We start from the raw sequence: 22,518 nt of genomic DNA, 5'->3' as shown, positions 1-22,518 counted from the left end.
TGAACTGGGCAGTAAATATACCTTCCATGTGGAGTGGTTGATGTAGATGATGATGTAAGGCTGTACACTTCACTGAGTGGTTTCTCATAATTTGGGTAATTTAGAGTGGTCATAACATGTTAAAATAAAGTGTTATATTTTTGTCCATTTTTGGGTGATGTAATTATATCACCCTATAACTGATCTTGGGGATGACTTTCCGATGGTGTCCTCATAATGTCCCAACCTTTTCACACAGTGTAGTTAAAAATTATGTGAATATGCAACATTAATTTAACTGTTTATGTGATTGATACTTGTTTATGGACAAAGGATTATGTATTACTCATTGAAACTGTGTGTAATTGGTCCTGTTACATCAAACGCCTGTATGTCTTAGTCAAATTTTATGAAGTGTGTACTTTTTGGCGATATTAAGGCCACATTAAATTGCCATATTATTGAATGGCGTTTGGCGTGACGTATCGGTGGTGGGGAGCGGAACTGATCAACGCTGCGCTGCGTTTTACCCGACTGCTATACCGGGCGGAACAGGCAACTGGACAAGATACGCACAACGGTCGTCCGTGTTCCTTCCTCTTGGATATAAACACCACAGGACTATTTTCTTTGGCGTTTTGTTTGATCGCACATTGCATGTTATTTTTCTAACTGTAATGTAACTACAGCGAATACACAGGATGGACGGAGATATTTCCGCGTTATCTGGTGAGTGAAAATCGTTTCGGATATTGTTTGGCTAGGCCGCGCCACAGCCCGCGCGCGGGAGTAGCACTGCTAGCTAACTGACCAACTTCGTATTTTTTTTAACGTTGACGGGGAGATATTTGTCTGACTTAACGAACTTCACGACAGCTTTAAATATGAGTGATAACTCCCAGAGGCATCAGTTGGTTCTTTTATCTCATTAAAATACTCATACTGGGTCATATCAGTGAGCTCATTAAGACGCAGTTTGGGGACACGGGCTAACGCTAGCATTGTTTCTAGCTGAATGCGCACAGGCCGGCCGGCCCGAGATCAATTATCGGACATGTCTGACGTTCTTAGTCTGACGTTCTTCGTAAAGAAGAGAAAGTAAACTGGACAACGCCGCCTACAACACCACTTCTACTACATTTTTTTTTTTTACCAGGTTTACCAATGCATGTGCCAGTTTTGTAAATAACGCTAACAAATTCGACAAACACATCCAACCAAATAGAGCTGGGCGGTTTCTTGTGTTTTCTGAGATCCCAACGTAAAGCCTTACATTATGGAAACGTTATAGCCCCGACTCCATCTTATCAAGAAGTTATGATCTTACAAAACTGTGGAATTGTCCTGCGAGGAAGCTTTAACGGGAGCAGGCATTATTACCAGGCTTATCTACGTGTCCGATAATGGCCCTAGGGACAGGACTCCGAGGTTTGTGTTGCATCAGCAATCGTCCGTCACTTGGAAAAACAAACGCAGGTTACATGACCGAACAAGAAACTACATCATTGTACAATTACTTTCACATTATTAGTCAGTGGTTTGTTGAACTTACTGGAAGGGCTGGAATCTCGCCAGAAATAATAGCTAATAATAACAGCTAATAATGGGCCTCCGTGCTATTTGTACGTTACCTCCGTGTTATTTGTATGAAAGTGGGAAAATCTGTTTCAATGTCATTGCATTAGGAGCTAATGCACACATGAGAAAAATCCCTTTTGTAGATGCAGTGAAACTGTGGGTTATGTTTAGACGGTAGATTTACTGTCAAGTTATCTGGCAGTCTCTCTTGTACGTAGAGATGGTCATGCCAAATTCTGCTCAAAAAGAATCTGTCAGTTTAATGGTGCTTTGCGTATTGGCAGCCACCTATTGGATGTATGCCGAAGTTAAGAGCTTTTACTAAAAGGTTTTATTATATCATATATCAGGCTTGTCACGTAATGTGTAAATGTGGTTTTAAAAAAAAACCTTGCATCCTTTACTGCAGACATAGTCATGTTTTAAATGTGTGTGTCCAGGTCCCTCTCTTCCTCTCTCCTGTCTGCGCCTGCTGGTCCCACCGCTTCGGCTGGTGTCTGCAGCGATCTGGCAGACCATCCAGCAGAGAGTGGTGGCCGACTATGGGATGCTTGAGGAGTTTGTGTTCATGGTCACAGAGATCGTTCCCGAGCTTCTCACCATGAGGCAGAGGGCTGAACTCATTTTGGGTCTCAGAGCACGGGTGAGGAAGAGGCTGCAAAGGAAGAGTTGCAGTTCATGTTTTTCAATACCACTGTAAAGGTCAAATAAGATGAAAATGATCACAGGTCTTTGCAGCAGGAAAATATAAATATAACAGAACCAATAACACTAGAATGTATTGAGTCGAAATATGTGATTTAAAAGTTTGGTAAAATATGAATTGGATATTATGAGGGTGTTGGAAAATAACAGCAGTAGAACATGTTGAGACAAAGAACAAATGAATGTAGAATATGTACAATTTGACAGTATACAGAAAATATAAATTGTATGCAGTACAAAATAAGTGAAAAGATAAAACAAAAATTGTCACCGTCTGTGCAATATATAACAAATGTGAATATGAAAGAAAAAAGTATTTGCAGCATATGCAAGATGTGTAAATGTGCATCATATTCACATTAACAGCTCTATAGAAGGTCACATCTGTACAGAAAGTATACTAAGCAGAATGTTTGTGGCAGAAGACATGCATTTGGTGCTTGGCAGATGTGAATTTTGGGCCCTGGGTGAATGGGAACAACACACAGATGAGCTCTGTGCTTCCTTTTCTCATAATTAATTGTTCCTTATTACCGTTGCCCTCTGTAGCTGATCCTGGAGCTGTGTCGCTCCGATGCGACTGCTGACCTCCAGATTATTCAGCCGCATCTGGACCGAATGCAGAGCCTCAGGTCTCTGTGGAACGTAGAGGTGGGTCTAAACCTGAACTATAGCTTAAGTAACTAATGTGTGTGTGATCAGGCATGTGAAGGAAGGTTTTCTTGTTTAAATTTTGTTTTGTTTTTTTATTTCATAGTTTTGTGACATTCCCGGTAATTTCCAGTGTAGATCCCATTTTTCTGTTTTGTTTTTTTGTCTCCCTCCCGTTATTTCCCTTTGTGTTGGGTTGATCACATCCCTGCTATAGTCAATATAAAAGATGTAACTAAAAAGACAAGTGCAATGACACAGATGCTGGCTTTACAACACACCAAAGTAACAGCTGCCATTTTAAACCATCCTTTGTTGCAGACTGATCATGCAGATCTAGAAGTGTCCGATTCACAATTCCTGGGCCTCGTACAAAATCTGCTGAGAGATCCCGAAGAGAGGGCAAACTTTTTCCAGGCAAGTGGTGTTTGTGGCATTTGTTTCCAAATATTTTTTTTTATATTTTAGTAAATATGATTTAGAAATACTGCAAAATGCTGAGGCAAATCATATTCAAAATATGACGATGATGCATGTAACAATAACAAAACTCCCAACAGTTGTAAACAACGCAAGAAAATTTGTTTTGATATTATGCCAGCTCATTTATCTGGTCAGTTCAGATATGTGAGGTTCTGCTCTACATTTTTTTTCCCTCCGTATTCTAGGATGTTTTCCCAGAAGAATTTGGCCCCATGTATGACAAAGCAATACAGACATTGATGTGGCTGTTTCTGTCCAGACTTGAAAAGCTTCTTCCTAGCCAAACCCTCCAGCAGGTAAAGTTAAAATATAAAACCCCCAAAGAAATATTTAGGCGTTGCTGCATTAATATTTGTGAGTGAATGAATTTGACTTTGGCAAAATACTGTGCTGCTCACTCAGTAATGTTTCATTTTGTCTTTTTCTCAGATTGCGTCTCTGCTTGGCGATGCTTCATCTGTTCTTCATGAAAGCATGGAGTCTATGGCGGGTACGCAGGAGCTAAAAACCTTGCTGGAGAGTCAAAAAGACCTCAACCAGCTGGAGGACAATGGTGAGCTTTTCAGACTCAGACTTTTATTCACCAAATACAAAAAGTTAGCAGGGATTTGCTGTGCGATTGGTGCAGAAATGCATCAATATTGTACTCACAGTTTGTAGCATTAAATTAGACAAGGATGGTACACTTTACATACACGGATATACTTAATACCAGTTTGTTTTCGGTCAATACCAGTGTCCATCCAGTTGAAGTAGCAGCGCTGGCATTCATTATGATCCAGCAGGATGATGTAGTGGAAACATGTTTTATTCTCATGCCTTTGAGTCTGAATCTGTAGTTGTATTTGCCAATTTAAAGACCGCAATCTCCTTCTCTCTTTTCAGACTCTTACATTGTCGACAGCTGTATCTTATCGTCTCTGTGTCTCCCTCCTGTGGAAAGAGTTGTGATAGTCAATGAACAGACAGAAACGGACACAGAGAGTGGCCTTGTGTATACAGTATGCACAGAGATGGAAGTGGAATCTGAGAGTAAAGAGGTGTACATTGAGGGAACTGGGAGTCAAGAGGAATGTGTGCAAGCCCAGTGGCTCGGCCTTAGCGGCGATGTGAAATCAGAAGTCGACGCCGAGATGGTTACGGATCACGTCGAAGACATCGAGCACATTGACAGTGAAATGGTAGAAAACGAAGAGGCCGGAGTGATGGTTATTGGGGAAGATGGCAAAGCAACGCCGCTTGAAGGACTGAAAAGCGACGCGGGGAAGAAGCGCATCAGACGTGAAAGAACAAAGAAATGCCCCACAGACGCGGTCTTCGAAATACGAAGTGGAGAAAGGGGTCAGCAACAGGAAGGGGATTGCGTCGTCCTGTTTGGAAGACCGGTGAGAAGGAACCGGGGTCTCAAGATGACGAGATACCTGTCGCAAAGGAGGAAAACAGTCAAGACACAGGGAAGCAATAGCAGTAGCGGCAGCCCTAAAAAGTTACCCAGGTCCCAAGGTTCAGCGAAAAGCAACGACACGGACCAGAGAACATGTAAAGTGTGCGGTAAGGTGGTGAGTCGCGCCAAGTTCTTACAGCGACACATGAACCGGCACTCGACGCAGCTGCCCTATTCTTGTCCCGAATGTAAAAGATTCTATAAGAGCCTCCGTTACTTGCAGCAACACAAATGTCCAAATCAGAGTCCGCAAAACCTGACAAAAGACAAGAGCGGCAAGAAAGCGAAGGAACAAGAGCCGGGCAAGGAAACGGCAGCCGAGGGAGAGCAATCATCCAGCGTGGCCGCTTGCGCGGCGTCCGACGAAGACCCCTCTAAAGAGTCGGGAGAGAAAAGCCCGGAAGACGACAAAAGCGTGCTGAACGGCCCTTTCTACTGTCCTCACTGCAGCGTCGAGTTCAAGTGCAAGCAGACTTTCAGGTTCCACTTGAGGAACATTTGCTACAACGAGCAACAGGTGGACCCCGAGAACACCGAGGACGTCAAGCAGTGTTACAAATGCGACGACTGCGACAAGGCGTTCAAGTACAAGTCGACGCTGGAGTCGCACAAGCAGACTCACAACCCGCTCTACTGCGAGCTCTGCATGAAGGTGGTGCGCGACTCGGAGGCGCTGGAGCTGCACAAGATTTCACACACGCCCTTTCAGTGCAACCAGTGTGACGAGAACTTCCCCGTATTTAAGGCTCTTCACAAGCACTACATTGACGTTCATAATCCCAGCGGGCCGTTTACCTGCACCCACTGTCAGATGACGTTCGCCAGTTTGAAGCTTTTCATCAGACACGAGTGGAAGCACACCGGTCACCAGCCGTTTCAGTGCCCTCACTGCACTAAAAGGTTCCGGTCGTACTCGGACCTGCTGGAGCACCAGAAGAAGCACACTAAAGCGTACCCGTTCCTCTGCTGGGAGTGCGGGAAGAAATTCCGGCACGGCGTGACCCTGACGCGGCACGTGGAGCGCGTGCACAAATCGGAAACGAAGCCCGAGCCCGAGAAGCCCGCGCCGATCTTCACCTGCGCCCAGTGCGGGAAGACCTTCACCTCCAGGAGATGCCTCCTGAAACACGACAACTTCCACCACAAAGGCTTGCGGTACCCGTGCGAGCACTGCGGAAAGGGCTTCTTCGGCAAAGACGCGCTGGTGAGGCACACGCTGATCCACACGGGCGAGCGGCCTTTCACGTGCACCGAGTGCGAGAAGTCGTTCAGGTCAGCCGCCGAGCTGAAGATACACAAGCGATACCATACGGGGGAAAGGCCGTACAAGTGCAGCATCTGCGACAAGGGCTTCGTCCAGTCCTGCTTCCTCACCTTGCACATGCGAACCCATACCGGGGAGAGGCCATACGTCTGTACGACATGTGACAAAGGGTTTTCGAGCTTGCACGGCCTAAAAAGACACAAAAGGCTCGTCCATGCGTAGTTCGTGTTAATGTGATACTTAACTTATCCTCATATGAAATTTCAGAGGTCAGGGTCGGCTACAGAATAGCACTTCAGGAACCGGTGGGGCTTCGGCGTCTTGCTCAAGGACACTTCAGCAGGGCGGATGCTGGCAGACGTGGGGGATTGAACCCAGGTTCTCCAGCTGAAAGACAGTTTCTCTAACCACTAGGCCACTATGCCACCCCAGTGGTTGTCACAGCTTGGATAGTGGAGAACTGTATAATTGTATAGTGCATTACAAAAACTTAAATTGTATTTTTTACAGAAATGTTTGCTGTAGTTCTACTGAAGATTTGTATGTATAAATGATATAAACCTTAATTTTTTTGGAAGTGATTTTTTTTCTTTTTTTAAATAAATTCTGCCATCAATCTCAAGTCTCCTGTGGTTTTAATCATGAGTTTAGTCTTTCATGTGATTTGGATGTTAAATAGAAATGTCCCTTTGGGCAAGCAGTTTAGTGCACATACTTGAGCCATAGATAAACTCCCTTCAGATGCCTCTAGTAAGACAAGCTAATTCTATATTGGTGAAAATTAGAGGAAGTATCTCACTGTATTTAACTGGTTTTCACTTGTACATCATGCAAGGTCACTCTTGCCTAATATATCACCAGTTTTCTGTAGATAGAAACTGCAGTTGTAACCTGGAAATGAGGTTACGTGAAGGGGTCCTCTCTATTTCCAGTCATGTTAAGTTCCTGTTTTTTTGTCACCTCTGACTCAGTATGTCATCACTTATTTCGAGTTTGGATTAGACTTGAAACATGATTGGTATTGTCAGTGATGTTTATCTTGCCAGAATGTAAAACAACTGATTCTGGATCTCAAAATGCCAACAGGCCAGCAATTAGGGCAAATATGTTAGCAAGTAATTGCTTCAATTTATAATTTCTGTTTAACAAAGTTATAGGTCTCCAGTGAGTGAGAGTCCTTGTTTGGCAATCACCATAACCCCTGCTTCATCATAGGGGGCATCTACTTAACATTTTAAAATGCAGCTCCTGAATAATTTCCTGGAAAGCCCATCTAGACCAGGTGATGTGCCTGATTTCACAGAAAAGTCGGCATCAGAATTTTTTTAAATACTGGTGTCCGATTGGTCTATGGACCCATTTTGGATGCTATTGAATATATTTATTATTGACTGCATGTAAACTTGTAACCCTGACAAAGGCTGCCGAAACGTGTTGGTTTTAATATTAAAGCTTTGTCAAATTGTTCCTCAAGAGTAGCAGAGTTAATTTCATTCTTCATACCTTTTATACCTGACAGGTGTCATGGAAAGCCTCTGTCATACCTGCTCAGTACAAACATCTCCATCACTTAGTTTAAAGGCCTATGAAACCATATTAAATGTATACAGGGTATTCCACCAAGAAGTTGATTTGATGCTGAACAGAGGAACAATTTCATTTCTCATAGACTGACATGCTTTTAGACTATTTAATGTACTTTGTGTGACATTTTTGTGTGACTTTTTGCTGAATGTTGAAGGTGAAACATGATGAGACATCTGTCTGCATGGGGACAGCCAACATTCCACTGAGGAAGCTGACAGAGGGGAGAAATATAACACTGTTTTCACCTCACTTTTGCTGCTGTGAAATAAAATGTCCAAAGCTATTAAATGAGCCCCGGTCATGTGTAAAGTTAATATGCGAACTAGCAGACCGGGTTTCACCACCCAAATCAGTGTTTTTATTGACATATTGATCATGAAGCCAGCTATCCAAATTTGACTCTAACTGAACAGTTGGCCTGCTAACTCCTGGCTGGATTCCCATTCATTTAGCCCCGGTACAATGTATTTAATCAAAATCAATGAATTTCATTTTTCAGCATGACACCTTCAAAATGGAGACATGCAAAATGGTCTGCAAAAAGGCCTATGGACTGCTACTAAAAAGAAGGGCCTACTGGTCTGTATTGATTGATCAGGCTTTGGTATGGCGTATTATGCTCCAGGCAGGCCCATACAGTCATGATTTATCCACTTTAACTGTATATTTAAAGCAAGATAGCTCTGAAATGATAGACCTACTTCATTTTGCTCCCCTCATCTGACTGGAGACCAGCTGATCAGATGGACTGGGACAATAAATCAGGAATGAATGGCTCCCCAGCTCTCTAGCCTGCTGCTACATCCATCCTGCCCTTAACAGACAGGAGGTAGGTATTAGTCTAACACTGAGAAAAGTCTGTAGACTAGGCCTATGCAAGCTAAAAACTGGTTATGGTAGTATTAAGGAAACTCACTGACTTTGGTGATGGCCTGACATGCTCACTCCCTCTCTCTCTCTCTCTCTCTCTCTCTTTCTCTCTCTCTCCATGGTGCTGGAATGTAACTGACCAAGCAGCTCTCTCTATGTTACAGCTCCCTCTACTGCTCCAAACATATTGCATGCCACACTGCTCAAACAGCTATAGTGTTGAATGGACTGTATATACAGTATATGCTGTGTGATGTGTATAGTTTATTCTCCAGTGTGTCCTATGCTTTACCTTTGCTGTGGATGTGAGGCCCTGTTGTCCTTGATTCTTAAAACATCACAGACTGAGAAATGTCCGGTGCAGGTCAGAGGTCAGCCTTATAGCTGTGGTTCCCTCCTCAGGTTTTATTAACTTTGAATCATCCACTGCCCTCTAATTCCATGCTCAGTGTTCCATATTGTTCCATGTCTGCTGTTTCCTCCTCCTCCTCCTCCTCTTCTTCTCTATTACCTGGACCTGTGTACACGCCTCTGACACCTGCACAGAATTTGTCAATGGTGAATATTTGACCAAATGTTTGTTTATGCTGTTTTTTCTTTCCTTGCACTGTGTGGCCTTCAGAATGGAGCTGGCCTTGTTCCTTGCTATGTGAAATTCTTTGTTCTTCTTGACTGGCTTAATTGTGCTGTTGTCATTTAACTGTAACTTCCAATTTGCTAGTATTTAATTTTTTGTATCCTCCTGATACTGACCCAAGTAGCCCGATTATGGAATTTCTGATGAAGGTCGGGTAGCTCTGCTTCAGATTCACTGTAGTGAATACTAACAAGCACACCCACAATTACTATAGGATATAATATACTATAGGATTAAAGTCAATGTTAAAAATACTGTACTTCAGTGTAACAGATTTTTGTGTGTGTATGTGTGTGTGTGCATCACCACTGATCACCATTGCTTGGTGAAAAACGTACAGATTAGTTCCTAATGAATGAAAGAGTCAATTCAACACAGTTACTTCTACTGATATATATATATATGTACTATTATTATTATTATGGATTATTTTTGTTTGCCTATTCAAGTATTTTTGTACTATTTTTGCAAATTCCCCGACATTTCAACACAATTTATACGCTTTTAAGTTAAACCCTAACCAAAACAGTTCACCCCAGATGGGACTCGAACCCACAATCCCTGGCTTAGGAGGCCAGTGCCTTATCCATTAGGCCACTGGGGCTTGCTGTAAAACATATATAACTATGCCACTATAATACCTCTTAATAAATGGACTGTAATTTACTTTCCCGTTGCTTACTCGACTCAATCAAACATTATATCTGTTGCCTATGACTCATTAGCCGACATTAGCCTGAACAATGTTACTAACTACAAAGACAGATTGCATGGAGGCTACTTCCTTCGGTGGTGTCACTGCTTTCAGTTCTTTTTTGCAGTAAAAGTCTGGTAAATCTTACAAAACCGCACAGCTATCTTAACGATAACGCTACAGTCAGCAGACCACTTCTGTGTTCAGCATGACATTAAACTGGTTGGCAATCGTTGATCAAACAATCGATAAGCAGAACTGTTGAACTCGGGGTGCATGTATCAAAGACCCCTCTCCGATAAAAAAAAAAGATCGTCTGGGAGGCCGTGAGAAAACTGCAATGTGTTTAACTTGTAATTAAAACCAGTAATACGATAGTATGAAAATGATTTCACGATTAAATATCTGCTGAAATAAGTGCCATCCACTACCAACTCCAGACTGAGTCCTGACTGATGACAGCTCTCGGCAGGCAGGAACCAAACCTCAGTTGTTTTCCTTCTTTCTGCCCAGCAGACTCTGGAGCTCTGGAGGAATGGTTGCCGGCTAGCTCTTCGGGCAGCATTTGTTGGATTTGGCATTCGACCGTTTTGTCAAAATAATGAATTTACTACCGTCCAATCCACATGGGAACGGGCTCCTTTATGCTGGATTTAACCAGGATCATGGTAAGACGTTGTGCTGACATATTTTATTTTCCCAAATGGAAATGGGCAGCGTCGTGGATGCTAAGCTAACGTCGCTAACCCGACGTCTTTTCAGGCCAACCCAATTGACATTAGAGGATAGGCTCGATTGCTACCTAGCTGACCAAGATGCATACAGCTCCCTAATGCTACAGCTACTGTCAAACAACAGCTAATAAGTAAACATGGCGTTAGTTAACAGCAATAACTTCACATTTTATAGGCTTGAAAGTGTCTAACGTCTATTTACTCGTTAACCTAGCCACGTTAGCTTATGCTAACCAAGTAACGTTAATGTTACCTTTAACGTACTCTACAAGACCTCAGTTAGCCAGCTAGCGTCAATAGATTTTTTGTTCCCAGCCAAAACGAAAGTTGGCTAACCAGCTAAGCTAGGCCAACGGGGAATGTAAAATAACGTTAGACACGAATACACACATTAGTGGACACATGGCGTAACACTAAAACCCCAGCTATAACTTGCTTAACGCTAACGTTAGCTGAATTTCTTGTTAAGATGACAAGTGTGTTGGTAACGGTAAGCTAGCTAGTTAATAGCTAACCCCTAGCTAAGTTTGACAGCTGCTACTCAGCTAACGTTAGCTATATTCACCCCTATCTTTAGTTGAGTTGCTAGTTGACAAAATTTTTTGCTAACCTCAGCTGCCTCTGTTCCAGTAGAACAGTACTTTACTTTGCACCACACACATACACAGTTATCTGTTACATATGCCTTGCTTCTCAGGAGGACACATGTAAAGTTACGCCCATGTTTTTATTTGCATCGTTTAGCTTAGCCAAATGCTATATCTTGGTGATATTAGCTATACAAATTCGCTTTGCGCAGTGTTTGGGTTCCCCCTCCAGCCTCTGTGGACATTTTTGTTTCTGTCCTCAGAATTGAAGATAGTGTAGAAAGGCCAAGTGAGCCAAGACCAGCTTACAGTGCTAGTTCTATAACTTAGAGATAAGACACTCAGGATGAGCTTGTGGAAAATGCTTTACACACATGACCTCACATGACCTCTTGAAGAATTATCGTACCTAGTCATATTGAAGGCAAAATGATCAATTAATTACTGCTGATTAACCGTGTTGTCATTGGCATTATTTGTTGGTCAATTTCTGACAGCTATTTAATCTGTTTTGCCTCTCCAGGATGCTTTGCCTGTGGAATGGAGAATGGATTTCGTGTGTATAACACAGACCCTCTCAAAGAGAAGGAGAAACAAGGTAAAGAGATCTAGAATACTAAATTATAATTGTTATCAAAGGAATATTTAACTTTGGTAACATATTATTAGTGTGCGTACATATGAGTTCATTGAACAGTCAGCCTAGTTGCTTTGTAAATCAGTATCACACTGGCATTTAAAAGTTATTGCGACTCCCCATATTACTACTTATATATACTATAAAATATTACTCTGAAAAAGTTCTCCATGGAAAAATAGAAATATGTTAATAGGCTGATTAGAGCTGCAACGATTAGTCGATTTGTTGTCAACTATTAAATTAACCGGCAACTATTTTGATAATCGATTAATCGGTTTGAGTAATTTTTAAAGAAAAATAAGTCAAAATTCTCAGATTCCAGCTTCTTAAATGTGAATATTTTCTGGATTCTTTACTCCTCTATGACAGTAAACTGAATATCTTTGAGTTGTGGACAAAACAAGACATTTGAGGACGTCATCTTGGGCTTTGGGAAACACTGATCAACATTTTTCACCATTTTCTGAAATTTTATAGACCTACAGATTAATCGACAATGAAAATAATCATTAGTTGCAGCCCTAAGGCTAATATTGTCATATTCACATTGCTCTACTGTGCACGTATTACAGTAAGATTTTAGATGACAATTTTCAAAATGAAAACATGTGAATGATGTTTCAGATACCAGGAGCAGGCAATATTAGTGGCTGATTGTTAATGAGCTCAGATGGAGGTATATGTGCAAAAATGTTTTTGTAATTGCATTGCAATTCTAATTTATTTAAGTAGTTTTGTCAGTTATATCATAATTGAAATTGCGGACTTGTGACATAAGTCAAATGTTACAGTACAAAGCAAACGTTATTCTGTGACGCATTGTAATATTGACTAGAAATTCTATTTTTGTAGCAATTGCATTTTAATTCGATGTACAATTTAACATACTGTACAATTTAACAACATGATGTTGCATAATGACAGGGATGTCGTAACACATTAAAGCGGTAGCTGTTGTGATGTAGATTGTAAAATTTGACATTGTTATATGAGGAATGTTTAGTGTTTGACAACTAAACTGAAGTTCTTTCCAAAGTATTTTGGCTTATGAGTAAAGAACAATAATAAACCAGGCAATTCCACTGCACACAGGAACGCAGCATTGTGACAGCAAGACACAAGGTACTGCCTTCCTGCGCTTGATGAGATTTAATCTGGCTACTCCCTGGATATGAAGGGTTATAAGAGGAAGTTAATTATTTTCCCCAAAGAGGCCTGCACATGTGACTCAGCACATGACCTGCTCCAGAGTTCTTTGTCCAATGGAGAAAAACTCATCGGATTGAACTGCCGTAGTAGGCCAGGAGTTTTACGGCGTGCCCGCCCGGTTCCAGTGCTGATTCATGTGCAGACGCTCTGATGACAAACTTTACAGCATGTAGTGATTCTTTCCCGCTGGCCTTGTGCATGCTGTTCGTGGGGGAGAGGCTTGTCTCACTGTGTGGAATGCAGAGGCGTATTTCTTGCCATTGTGGTCTGGCGTCTGTTGTGGAGAGTGGGGCCATGATAGATGAATAATCCATAGGTCTGAAATGACATGATCAGAAGCACTCTGCAAACTTGATTTTAGTCACAGGCACATTTTACAGTCAGTTGCAATCACGGGGGATCCATTCTGTCGGTTTTCTCACTTTTGTGGTCGAATGGCGTTCTTGATTGTAATTGGCACAGTTTTGACTTGTCGTTGTTGACAGTTTAATGGCCAATGAGGTGTCTTCTTTGTCTTTCAGAGTTCCTGGAGGGCGGGGTTGGCCATGTGGAGATGCTGTTTAGATGCAACTACCTAGCGCTGGTTGGAGGAGGAAAGAAACCAAAGTACCCAACCAACAAAGGTACTATGTTTACTATTTGTGAACAATTTATGATAGATTGTTTTTCTTTGCAGCACCGGCAATATTCTCAATCTTGGCCTAACAATAGTCATAACATACTGATTTTTCATGTGCTGAATTTTCTGCTCTTTGTTTTATGATGCTTCTGTCTAGTAATGATCTGGGACGACCTGAAGAAGAAGACGGTTATCGAGATCGAGTTCTCAACAGAAGTCAAAGCGGTGAAGCTTCGGCGTGACAGGTAAAAGACCCCCGCTCCGTATGTTTCTCACTCTTTCCTCGTCCCCATGCGGTGCTCGGGTTTGTTGTGTTGCCCCATCAAAGGCTGGAATGGACGTCTTATTAAAGTTGTTTTCGTCTGTCGGTGCATTGGCTCCTAACAGTTTTGTGGGAAATGATTTCATCATCGGTGCCTAGCAGAATAAGAGTTGTGTAATGCAGTATGAGTGGCAAGATGGAAGGTCTTCAGATTTTCTTTCAGGCATACAATGCTCTGTTATGTCCAAACCCATTTTATGAGGCTAATAACATGGCGGTAATGAGACAGTGCCAGACCATGATGCAGTTACGATGCAGACACATTAATTATACTCAGAGTACAGCTATAAGGCAGCTCTGATTTTGGCCACACAGCCTGTTTGACAAGTGATGATGCAGCTAGAGGTATATTGGTGAACACGAACAACTCTCTCCCAGCGGTGGCAGCTTCTGCACCAAGATTTCTCCGTGAAGTAATCAGAGGTCAAAATCTGGAGCCGCTCCATTGACAAGGAATCGGAGACTGGCCTTCTTTGTCTGAACAGTTTAAACACCAAAATGCTTTCATTGTAGTCGCGCCAACACTTCAAAACCACCGAAATCTGCCAGCCTCCGCAAGAAATCTCGTATCAAGTAAGGGTATCCACAGAAGTATCCAGTGTCTCTGGAATGCACCCGCCCATTCATTGTCAATGGAGCCGCCTCAGGCTTTGTCCCTGTCAGATTAGCATTTATTCTCTTGTGAATTCTGTTTTGAGAGGAGAGTTTCTCTTTAAGATTAGCCTTAAATTCTACTGTGTTGTTTCTCCTTTGTGCTCAGGATTGTGGTGGTCCTGGACTCGATGATCAAAGTCTTCACCTTCACCCACAACCCCCATCAGCTGCATGTGTTTGAGACCTGCTATAACCCCAAAGGTCAGTCCACTCTGCTTCATTTCAGATTCCTAATCGGCCTTCATAACTTAACGCCAATAACACAAACATGTAGGTTTACAGGCTTTTCAGGGTTGTGTATAGGCGATTCTCTCTGTGTTTATTGCATATTCGAATCGCTCAGGTGTGTATTAATAACCGTCGCTCCACCTTTTCTCCTTTGATCTCCTTCCCCCTCTGTTCCCCTCAGGTCTGTGTGTGCTGTGTCCCAACAGCAACAACTCTCTGCTGGCGTTCCCCGGGACCCATTCTGGCCACGTGCAGATCGTGGACCTGGCCAACACGGAGAAGCCCCCCGTCGACATCCCCGCCCACGAGGGGGCCCTGTGCTGCATCGCCCTAAACCTGCAGGGCACGAGGATAGCTACTGCGTCAGAGAAAGTACGCCATGCTAGTGCTGCGTTTAATTTTTAGGGGGATGAATATTAAAACTGTAACGCATGTTTTTACTTGCTGGTTTTTCTCAGCATCTGAAAATCTGTCAGTTGTATGTCAATATTTTATGTGTTTGTTGTTGTTGTTGTCTTTACTGTGTTCGAGTGACATTCTTTTTAAATAATTTTGCAGCATGGTTGGGATTTTTCTTGTTTGCTCAATTGAAAATGTAAATTGGAGCTGCGTTTTGCATGATAGTAACAAAGTCGGGTGTAAGAATAATTTAATGGCTAAAAGTTTCCAATTTCTGAGTGTTAGAGAAAACCTGCTTCCTGAATTGAGTGAATTGACCCCAATCCTATAGAGCAGCTCTACACCCAAATCAATTACATAGCATGGATAGCATTTAGTAAATGGTTCATCAATAGCGAATCCAGTTGCAACCGGAGACATGCAGAGAGTTACGATTCCATGTGAACTGTATTTAAGTATATGTTTCCCGTTACTATGTTGTTGCTGAGCTGTGGCTAATGTGTGTTTTATTTCCCCAGGGGACTCTTATAAGAATTTTTGACACCTCCGCGGGGCAGCTAATCCAGGAGTTGAGACGAGGCTCTCAGGCAGCTAACATTTACTGGTGAGCATTGAGCAATAATGCTGTTCACACATTTAGCAATCGCATTGTCACGGTACTGTCCAGTTGCTCATGGCATTGCAGCAATAGGTGAGTAAGATGACAAAGGCACGGTCACAACTGATTTTGATTGGATTGCTGAAAACATCAGCAGAATTACCCACAAATATCACAAGCGTGTACTTGCTGAATTGGTAGCTCATGAAAGTGTCAGCATACCAGCAACTAGTTAGACTAGTTTCTTATATGCAAATTTCTGTTGACTTAATGTAAGACTAACAAAGACAAGGATGTGCTCCAAAAAAACAGCTTCTGCCATCTTGACCAGAATACTTGCTCTTTTCACAGGGAAATGTATTAACGAGTTGTAGCTGGAGCATAAATAACATTAGACTAATGGAATGTTAGACTCCAACCTGAGAGTAGGCTGAATCTAAAGCTTTTCTCTGCCTCTCCTCCCTGACTGAGGATGCCTGAGCTCAGCAAAGCTTGTAGTCTCCCTCGTTCTCATTACCTCTCCTCCGCTCTGTCCTTGTTCAGCATTAATTTCAACCAGGACGCCTCCCTTATCTGTGTGTCCAGCGACCACGGCACAGTGCACATCTTTGCAGCAGAGGACCCCAAAAGGAACAAACAGTCAAGGTTAGTCTCTGCTGAGCGCTGTCAAACCTTTTCCACTCAGACGACATCAGATAAATCTGCAGTATAATTCAAAATAAATTGAGTTGTGATTAAACCAAACCCAGAGCGGGATTCAGATAAATACAAAATGAAAGGTTGATTTTTGATGACATATTGAATCTGTCCCGCCCCTATATCCTGGTTTTGTTTCCTTTCCTCCGCAGCTTGGCATCAGCCAGCTTTCTTCCCAAATACTTCAGTTCCAAGTGGAGCTTCTCCAAGTTCCAGGTCCCCTCAGGCTCCCCTTGTGTGTGTGCCTTTGGAACGGAGCCCAATGCCGTCATAGGTATGTTGAGGTTGGGGAAGGGGACTGACAATGGCATTCAGGATATAACACTGTGGTTATTGACCAGACACTTTCTGCATCTGTATCAGCACTGGCATAAGTTTAGTGCTGAGCCTAGCGCTGTCAGAGGTTACTAATGTTGTCCCTCTATTTTGTTACATAGTGTTATTCAGGGTTCCCACGGGTCATGGCATCTCTGGAATATCTTGGAGTAACATTGAATAACCATCAAGGAATATAGCAGAATGTATTTTCCGACTTGTTTCTCACATTCATTGCATTAGATGGCAGTTTTCAGCCCAACTGTGGCAGAAACCAGACTGTTCACCCCTTTAGAACAACAGTAACAAATCTGTAAGGAATACCTCCACAGTGGGAACCCTGGTTATTATGCTTAATAGAGACGTTGAAACTTTGTAATTGTTTTTGTAAGAAAAGGTGGTTTCCGACATATTGTTTTCCTGTTTTTGGCCAAGTCAAGCGATACCTAGGCCTCATCCAAGGCCTTCAAATCCTAATGTGTACTTTGACCGCTTCCTCTTTGGATCCGACTGAGCGCAGTGCTCCTTTGTAACTGTAGGCGGGGACAAACATAAAAGACTCAACTGTCACAAATTGTTACAATACGCCTACACTACCAGTCAAAAGTTTGGACACACCTGCTTGAATGTACTATGTTTCTCATTCTCTTAAAGCCATTTTTATCTAAAGGCTTCTGCTTAAATGCTTGAAATGTGTTTCTTAGACAAATATAAATAGTGAAGTTGATCCTATGTATGAATTTCTTTCCAAAGCTTTAAAGAATCTAAAATATAAGATGGTTTTGATTTGTTTAACACTTCATGTCACTGCATAATTCCATTTGTGTTATTTCAGTTTTGGTGTCTTTACTATTATTTCAAAATGTGGAACATAGTATTATGCTCTACTCCCTTCATCTATGCAGCAAAACTTAATTGCCAGATGTTCTGGTGTTTTCTGAGCGCATTCATCTCTCAGCACTTCCCTCTTTCTCTCCCTCCATCCTTTAGCCATTTGTGCTGACGGCAGCTACTACAAGTTCCTGTTCAACCAGAAAGGGGAGTGTTCCAGAGACGTCTACGCCCAGTTCCTGGAGATGACCGACGAGAAGATATGACCTCTGACCTCCCCCCTCTGCAGACTCACTGGACCGCAGCCTTGGTTTTTCTTCTTTTTTTTTTTTTTTTTGGAGGGAGCAGAGGTCCCCGCACCGCATCCCTCCTCATCTCGATAAGACTCTTTCGTAAAAGAGCGTCAGGAGGAGGGAGAAAAAAAAAGAATGAAGAGGCAGTCTTGGGGAGGGAAACCTCACAGCAAAGACAGATGGGTATAAGCACCAACAGGATTGCAGACTTCTCAAGGTCGTCTTCGGACAGTCGGCGGACAGAGGGACGCGAACGCCGACTTCAGACTCCCAAAGCAAACGCGAGAGGGAAAAAAAAGAGGGAAAGTTATTTTTTGAAAGGACAACGTACCGCTTTTTAAGACGTCTTCCGTGGAATTTACAATGGATGGCTATTTTTTAATCGCACTGTTGATTCAGATAGTTAGATGGATTTAAAAAAAATAAAAGAGAAAAAAAAAAAATAGATTTTTGTCAACTAACACCACCTAACCTAACTATAGGGAGTGCCTCTGAACCGAGTCGAGACTGGAGAGAGTGTGTACACGCGTGTGCACATATACTGTCGTCATATGTGTGTGTATAAATACAAGATGTACCATATTCAGCGGTTCGCAAAGCAGGATCAGGCTGAACTGTAATAGCCCGTGTTTTTCTTCGACTTTTCTTCTTCTGCTTCCGCATCCGTCTGTGTGAAGTTCACATTTCACCTCGGACACGAAGAAACGAGCACTGGTCCTGCTTTGTGAAACATCATCCTAGTATTAACTAGATTTTGCTTATATTCACTGTATAAACACGACGCGCCAGACTGAACATGTAACTACATAGAACTGTACATAATAGTAGCAGGAAAAAAAATCAGAAAATTTATTTTTTTTTTTTTTTTTGTCTCTTCCTTCTTTTTTTTCCATTTGTTGTGCAATATATGCTTTTTCCTGATCACTTTTTTTTGTTAGGAGCTTTCTACCTGATCGGTGAAAGCCTAAGAGCCAAACACGGTTTCACTGATCAGGATCTGAACCTGATCAGTATCTGACAGGATTCTTGGTAACTTTGTACCAAAACGGCCAAGATGAACTGTAGAGATGTGGAGAGTTAAGCCGGGTTGAATATTTAATTTGAGTTGAATTCAAGACTACGCTTCCATGTCTCCTCTCCTTCACTGTGTTAATACATAATCAATCCGACTTGATTAAATGAAAAATCCCCTTATCGATGCGTCTGATCGATGGCTCCTTCATGTATTTTTTTTTTTTTTTTATATGGTAGCTTTGTCGGCCAGTGTAGCTTTCCAGTCAGTTCTACATTTTATTTTTTTATTCTCACAATGACACATTTCACTTGAACTGATGCGAGTACAGTTTTTGTCCGCTGTGACTGTAGCTCTGAAAACCACTTCAATTGGCCCACAAGCGCATTGATAGATTCAGCTAATGCAAATGAGGGGAATCTGAAGTGCTTTGTTCAAGCCAGTGGCCATAAACAGGGGATCGGTTCAGCCTGGAGCCGCCACAATGGACCATGTGTGTAAGCGGTACAGTGGAAATGTACAATTAAATATTACATATTCTTTTAACTTTTATTTTTCGGTTGTCATGTTAATCTTGGTATTCAACAGAGTTTTGTTGATTCGGCGGGGAAACGCCTCTGAACACATTTCATTTGTGTTGCTTTCTGCATCCGATTGTAAATTTGCAGGTGTTAACACTACACATCACACGCTGCACATTGTTCCACATACAGCGCTTGGCTGTCAGACTACACTAGGGACGCTGCACAAACTCAAACTTGTTTCTGTGATCAATTCAAGATGATTGTAAAATCCTGCATTTAAATTTGTGAATAAAATTTAATGTCTGCTTTTACAATTATACATTACTTTGAGTCCTGTCGGGCTATTCCGTGTGTGTTTTATTGCAGAATACAAGCGCAGCCTCGCCATTACTTGTATTGAATTTATGAAGACGTGGATCTGTCATTCTCTAGTGTGCTTCAGCACCTCTTAAAAACCGTTTAAGGGGATTCTCAGCAAAATGAATAGACTTTTCTAGGAAAGTTAACACAATAATAGAATCTGTGATTGGATTCTTTGATTATATGTTGCACTCTCACCACTTTCAGAATGGTAATAGACATTTTTGTGCCTTTTCCAAGCCATGATCTCATGATATCGGTGCGCCTATACCCTCTTCTGGCCAGTCCAACCACTGAAAATGAGTAAGTTGTGCTGTTTTGGTCCCTTAAGGAAGTTGATAGCATTCAGTAAGGAAGCTTTTCTACTGCTGCGGTACATGGGCTTCCTGGAACAGCTTGACCAAACTGTGTGGAATGCATGGTGAAGCCCTCCTCTGTAATCCCAGCAGCAACACTTACAGTATGTGACTCTATTCCAGATGTTCAGCTCTTAATCGGCTAGTTGATTCCTAGCAGTTTTGGCTGACACCTAACAAGGGAATAACAGGTTTGTTTGCATTTACCCCGCGGAAGACTTTTACTCAAAAACAAAAATCCACAGACTAAAAGGCTGTTTTAAATTAATTTATAAAAAAAAAAAGCATTTACCCACTGAAGCAGAACGAACATCTACCACTTTGTTTTTCCTCATGGAACATAGAATACAATCTGAACAGACTTTTAGTAGCCTGAACAGAATAAAATAATGAAGCAAAGAGAGACTGCCAACTTCCAACACAAAAGGTAACAAACACAGCCAATGATGACAGGGAAAATCCGAAAGCAAATGAAGAATAAATGAAAAAAAAAAAATAAGTAAGAGGGTAAGTGCAGCACTGGTCAGAATCATATAGCATAGATTCAGTCTAAATTTTCTTCAGTTCCATATTCAGATATCTGCTCAAGTACATTGTCTCTAGATCCGTAACATGCAAGCTCGATGAAGCATATGGTCAAATACGCATGGGAATATACTTTTTTATCTCATAGGATATTTGTAAAATATGAAAAAATCTGTAAATGTACAGTGATAAAGAAATTTCATTTGCATTTGACTGAGCAGAAAAGAAAAAAAAAAAAAAAAAAGATCCACTCCATAGATAGTGTTTTCTTTAAGGAAAAGGAGACTACATTCATTTCACTGAACAAAGAGTCCACATACAAAAAAAGATCCCAAAATATCAGGTGATGTTTAAATGGTTTTTTTTTTTTAAAGACCCCACTTATAGCTTTAGTATCTTAATTATTACTAGATATCTGTGCCTTGGGAAAAAACGGAGAAACACTCAAAAAGATCCAAAGATACACATGTACAACGGAATACTGCATATCTACTCACGACTGGATTAGGTAGGTCAACATGGAGGCTAGCTGCCGAAGATGGGAATGTCCACACGTACACACACTTTTTTCCCTTTGCGGAATACACTACGGTTGATGTCACGTTTTGTTTTTCTTTTTCTATCCAACACACATTTTGTAAGCGCTTTGTCTGTTAATGCTACCGGGGGGGGGGGGGGGGGGGATGATGCCGTCGGCTCCGTCCCCCCCCCCTCTTTTTGGGGAGGGGGAGCGCGTTTCGGAGCTGTCCAATCAGCAGGTGGGCCTTCCTCCCCGCCGTCCCGGGGCGTGCACCGAGGGTGAGTGGGGGGGTGGGGGGTGGGGGTGGGGGGGGCGGCGCGGAGGATGTTAAGCTTGGCTACACGGCTAAGGTCTATGAAGTCCTTTCTGATCTGGAAACCTGTGGTTTTTTTTAAGTCTCTCTCTTTTTCTTTTTTTTTTGTTCTTTTTCTTTTTTGTTAAAACTGCTGTGAAGACTTTTTCCTGTGCTTCTTTCTCTTCGGGTGTCGTCCGAGTCTCCGGCGTCGGGGGGGTGTCGCGGTTCGTCAGCGACTTTTCTTCTTTGATTTTTCGTTTTTGCTTTTACATTTTGGTCTGTAGTTTTTGCATCATATTTCACGGTCTTTTTTATACCTGGGGGTGGGGGTGGGGGTGGGGGTGGGAGGGGGGTTGTCACACATTCTGTAGTCCATAGGCGTTTCCACATCTCTTCTCCTTTTGGCACCTTGGAGTAGATGATAACCGGGGGGTGGGGGGGCGGGAGGGCAAGGTGGAGACCCGAGAGTGTATAAGGTGTGATAGTAGATTAGTTAGGCTCAATGAGTATGGGAGAGCGGGGGTCAGTGTCCAGAGCAGGGAGCTAGTTGTTGCCGACCTGTTCACTGACCCCTCCTTCTCCGGCTCTGTCCGTACTGTTGTTGTTGGTGTTGTTGTTGTTGTTGTTGTTGTTCACGGCGGCTTCGCCCTCCTCTTGCTCCGTTTTCACCCTCTTGGACTCGGGCTGCTCTTGCTGGTCTCCGTTCTGCCTCTTGGTGGGAAGGGACGCGGAGGCCGACGCGTGGGCCGCCAGGAGATGGAGGGGGTTCGCAACGGCTGGTAGGGAAAAAAAAGACTCAGGTTAGAATTACTGACATTGCTGTCCATGTAATGCTGTCTTAGTTATCACAGCCTGAAAAAACAAGAGGTCTCTATTGGCTGTTCCAAAGTTCAGATTAAAAACAAGAGG

General features: G+C 42.4%; 2 protein-coding genes and 1 non-coding gene across 4 annotated transcripts; 2 read left to right on the top strand and 1 right to left on the bottom strand.

The window, feature by feature from the left end:
• The first annotated feature begins 546 nt into the window (after positions 1-546).
• Positions 547-6,709, top strand: LOC139668053 (zinc finger protein 791-like). The gene is made up of 7 exons (XM_071547529.1): positions 547-708; positions 1,998-2,200; positions 2,812-2,913; positions 3,235-3,330; positions 3,582-3,692; positions 3,826-3,949; positions 4,282-6,709. Exons 1-7 carry the CDS (start codon positions 681-683, stop codon positions 6,324-6,326), a joined length of 2,709 nt encoding a protein of 902 aa, XP_071403630.1. The 5' UTR covers positions 547-680; the 3' UTR covers positions 6,327-6,709.
• A 3,020-nt stretch (positions 6,710-9,729) lies between these two features.
• trnar-ccu (transfer RNA arginine (anticodon CCU)) lies at positions 9,730-9,802 on the bottom strand. Its single transcript has one exon. It is a non-coding gene; the product is annotated as a tRNA-Arg (tRNA).
• Positions 9,803-10,412: 610 nt separating this feature from the next.
• wdr45b (WD repeat domain 45B) lies at positions 10,413-20,084 on the top strand. 2 transcript variants are annotated; one of them, XM_071547521.1, is made up of 11 exons: positions 10,413-10,560; positions 11,737-11,811; positions 12,946-12,975; positions 13,584-13,685; positions 13,839-13,926; positions 14,764-14,858; positions 15,067-15,257; positions 15,803-15,888; positions 16,426-16,527; positions 16,731-16,852; positions 17,884-20,084. In XM_071547521.1, the coding sequence occupies exons 1-11, from the start codon at positions 10,494-10,496 to the stop codon at positions 17,988-17,990; spliced, it is 1,065 nt and encodes a 354-aa protein (XP_071403622.1). In that variant the 5' UTR covers positions 10,413-10,493; the 3' UTR covers positions 17,991-20,084. The 2 variants fall into 2 exon arrangements, with proteins under 2 accessions (XP_071403622.1, XP_071403623.1); XM_071547522.1 differs by lacking the exon at positions 12,946-12,975 and having other exon boundaries at positions 17,884-20,083.
• Positions 20,085-22,518: the final 2,434 nt, after the last annotated feature.

Source organism: Centroberyx affinis, unplaced genomic scaffold, assembly GCF_046629955.1.
Source record: "Centroberyx affinis isolate AG114_WGS23_722 - 3 ecotype Tasmania unplaced genomic scaffold, CSIRO-AGI_Caff_v1 ptg006000l_1, whole genome shotgun sequence".
Classification (NCBI taxonomy): Eukaryota; Metazoa; Chordata; class Actinopteri; order Beryciformes; family Berycidae; genus Centroberyx; species Centroberyx affinis.
Note: the sequence above shows the minus strand (reverse complement) of the source record. Positions and strands in the feature narration are given on the sequence as shown.

Bases quoted from the DNA above. Each gene is read 5' to 3' on its own strand.
- wdr45b (XM_071547521.1), top strand. From the start codon at position 10,494: ATGAATTTACTACCGTCCAATCCACATGGGAACGGGCTCCTTTATGCT. The intron at 13,927-14,763 runs GTAAAAGACCCC...CTTTGTGCTCAG, and splicing joins GTGAAGCTTCGGCGTGACAG to GATTGTGGTGGTCCTGGACT. The intron at 16,528-16,730 runs GTTAGTCTCTGC...TTTCCTCCGCAG, and splicing joins AAAAGGAACAAACAGTCAAG to CTTGGCATCAGCCAGCTTTC.
- LOC139668053 (XM_071547529.1), top strand. From the start codon at position 681: ATGGACGGAGATATTTCCGCGTTATCTG. The intron at 2,914-3,234 runs GTGGGTCTAAAC...CCTTTGTTGCAG, and splicing joins GGTCTCTGTGGAACGTAGAG to ACTGATCATGCAGATCTAGA. The intron at 3,693-3,825 runs GTAAAGTTAAAA...TCTTTTTCTCAG, and splicing joins CTAGCCAAACCCTCCAGCAG to ATTGCGTCTCTGCTTGGCGA.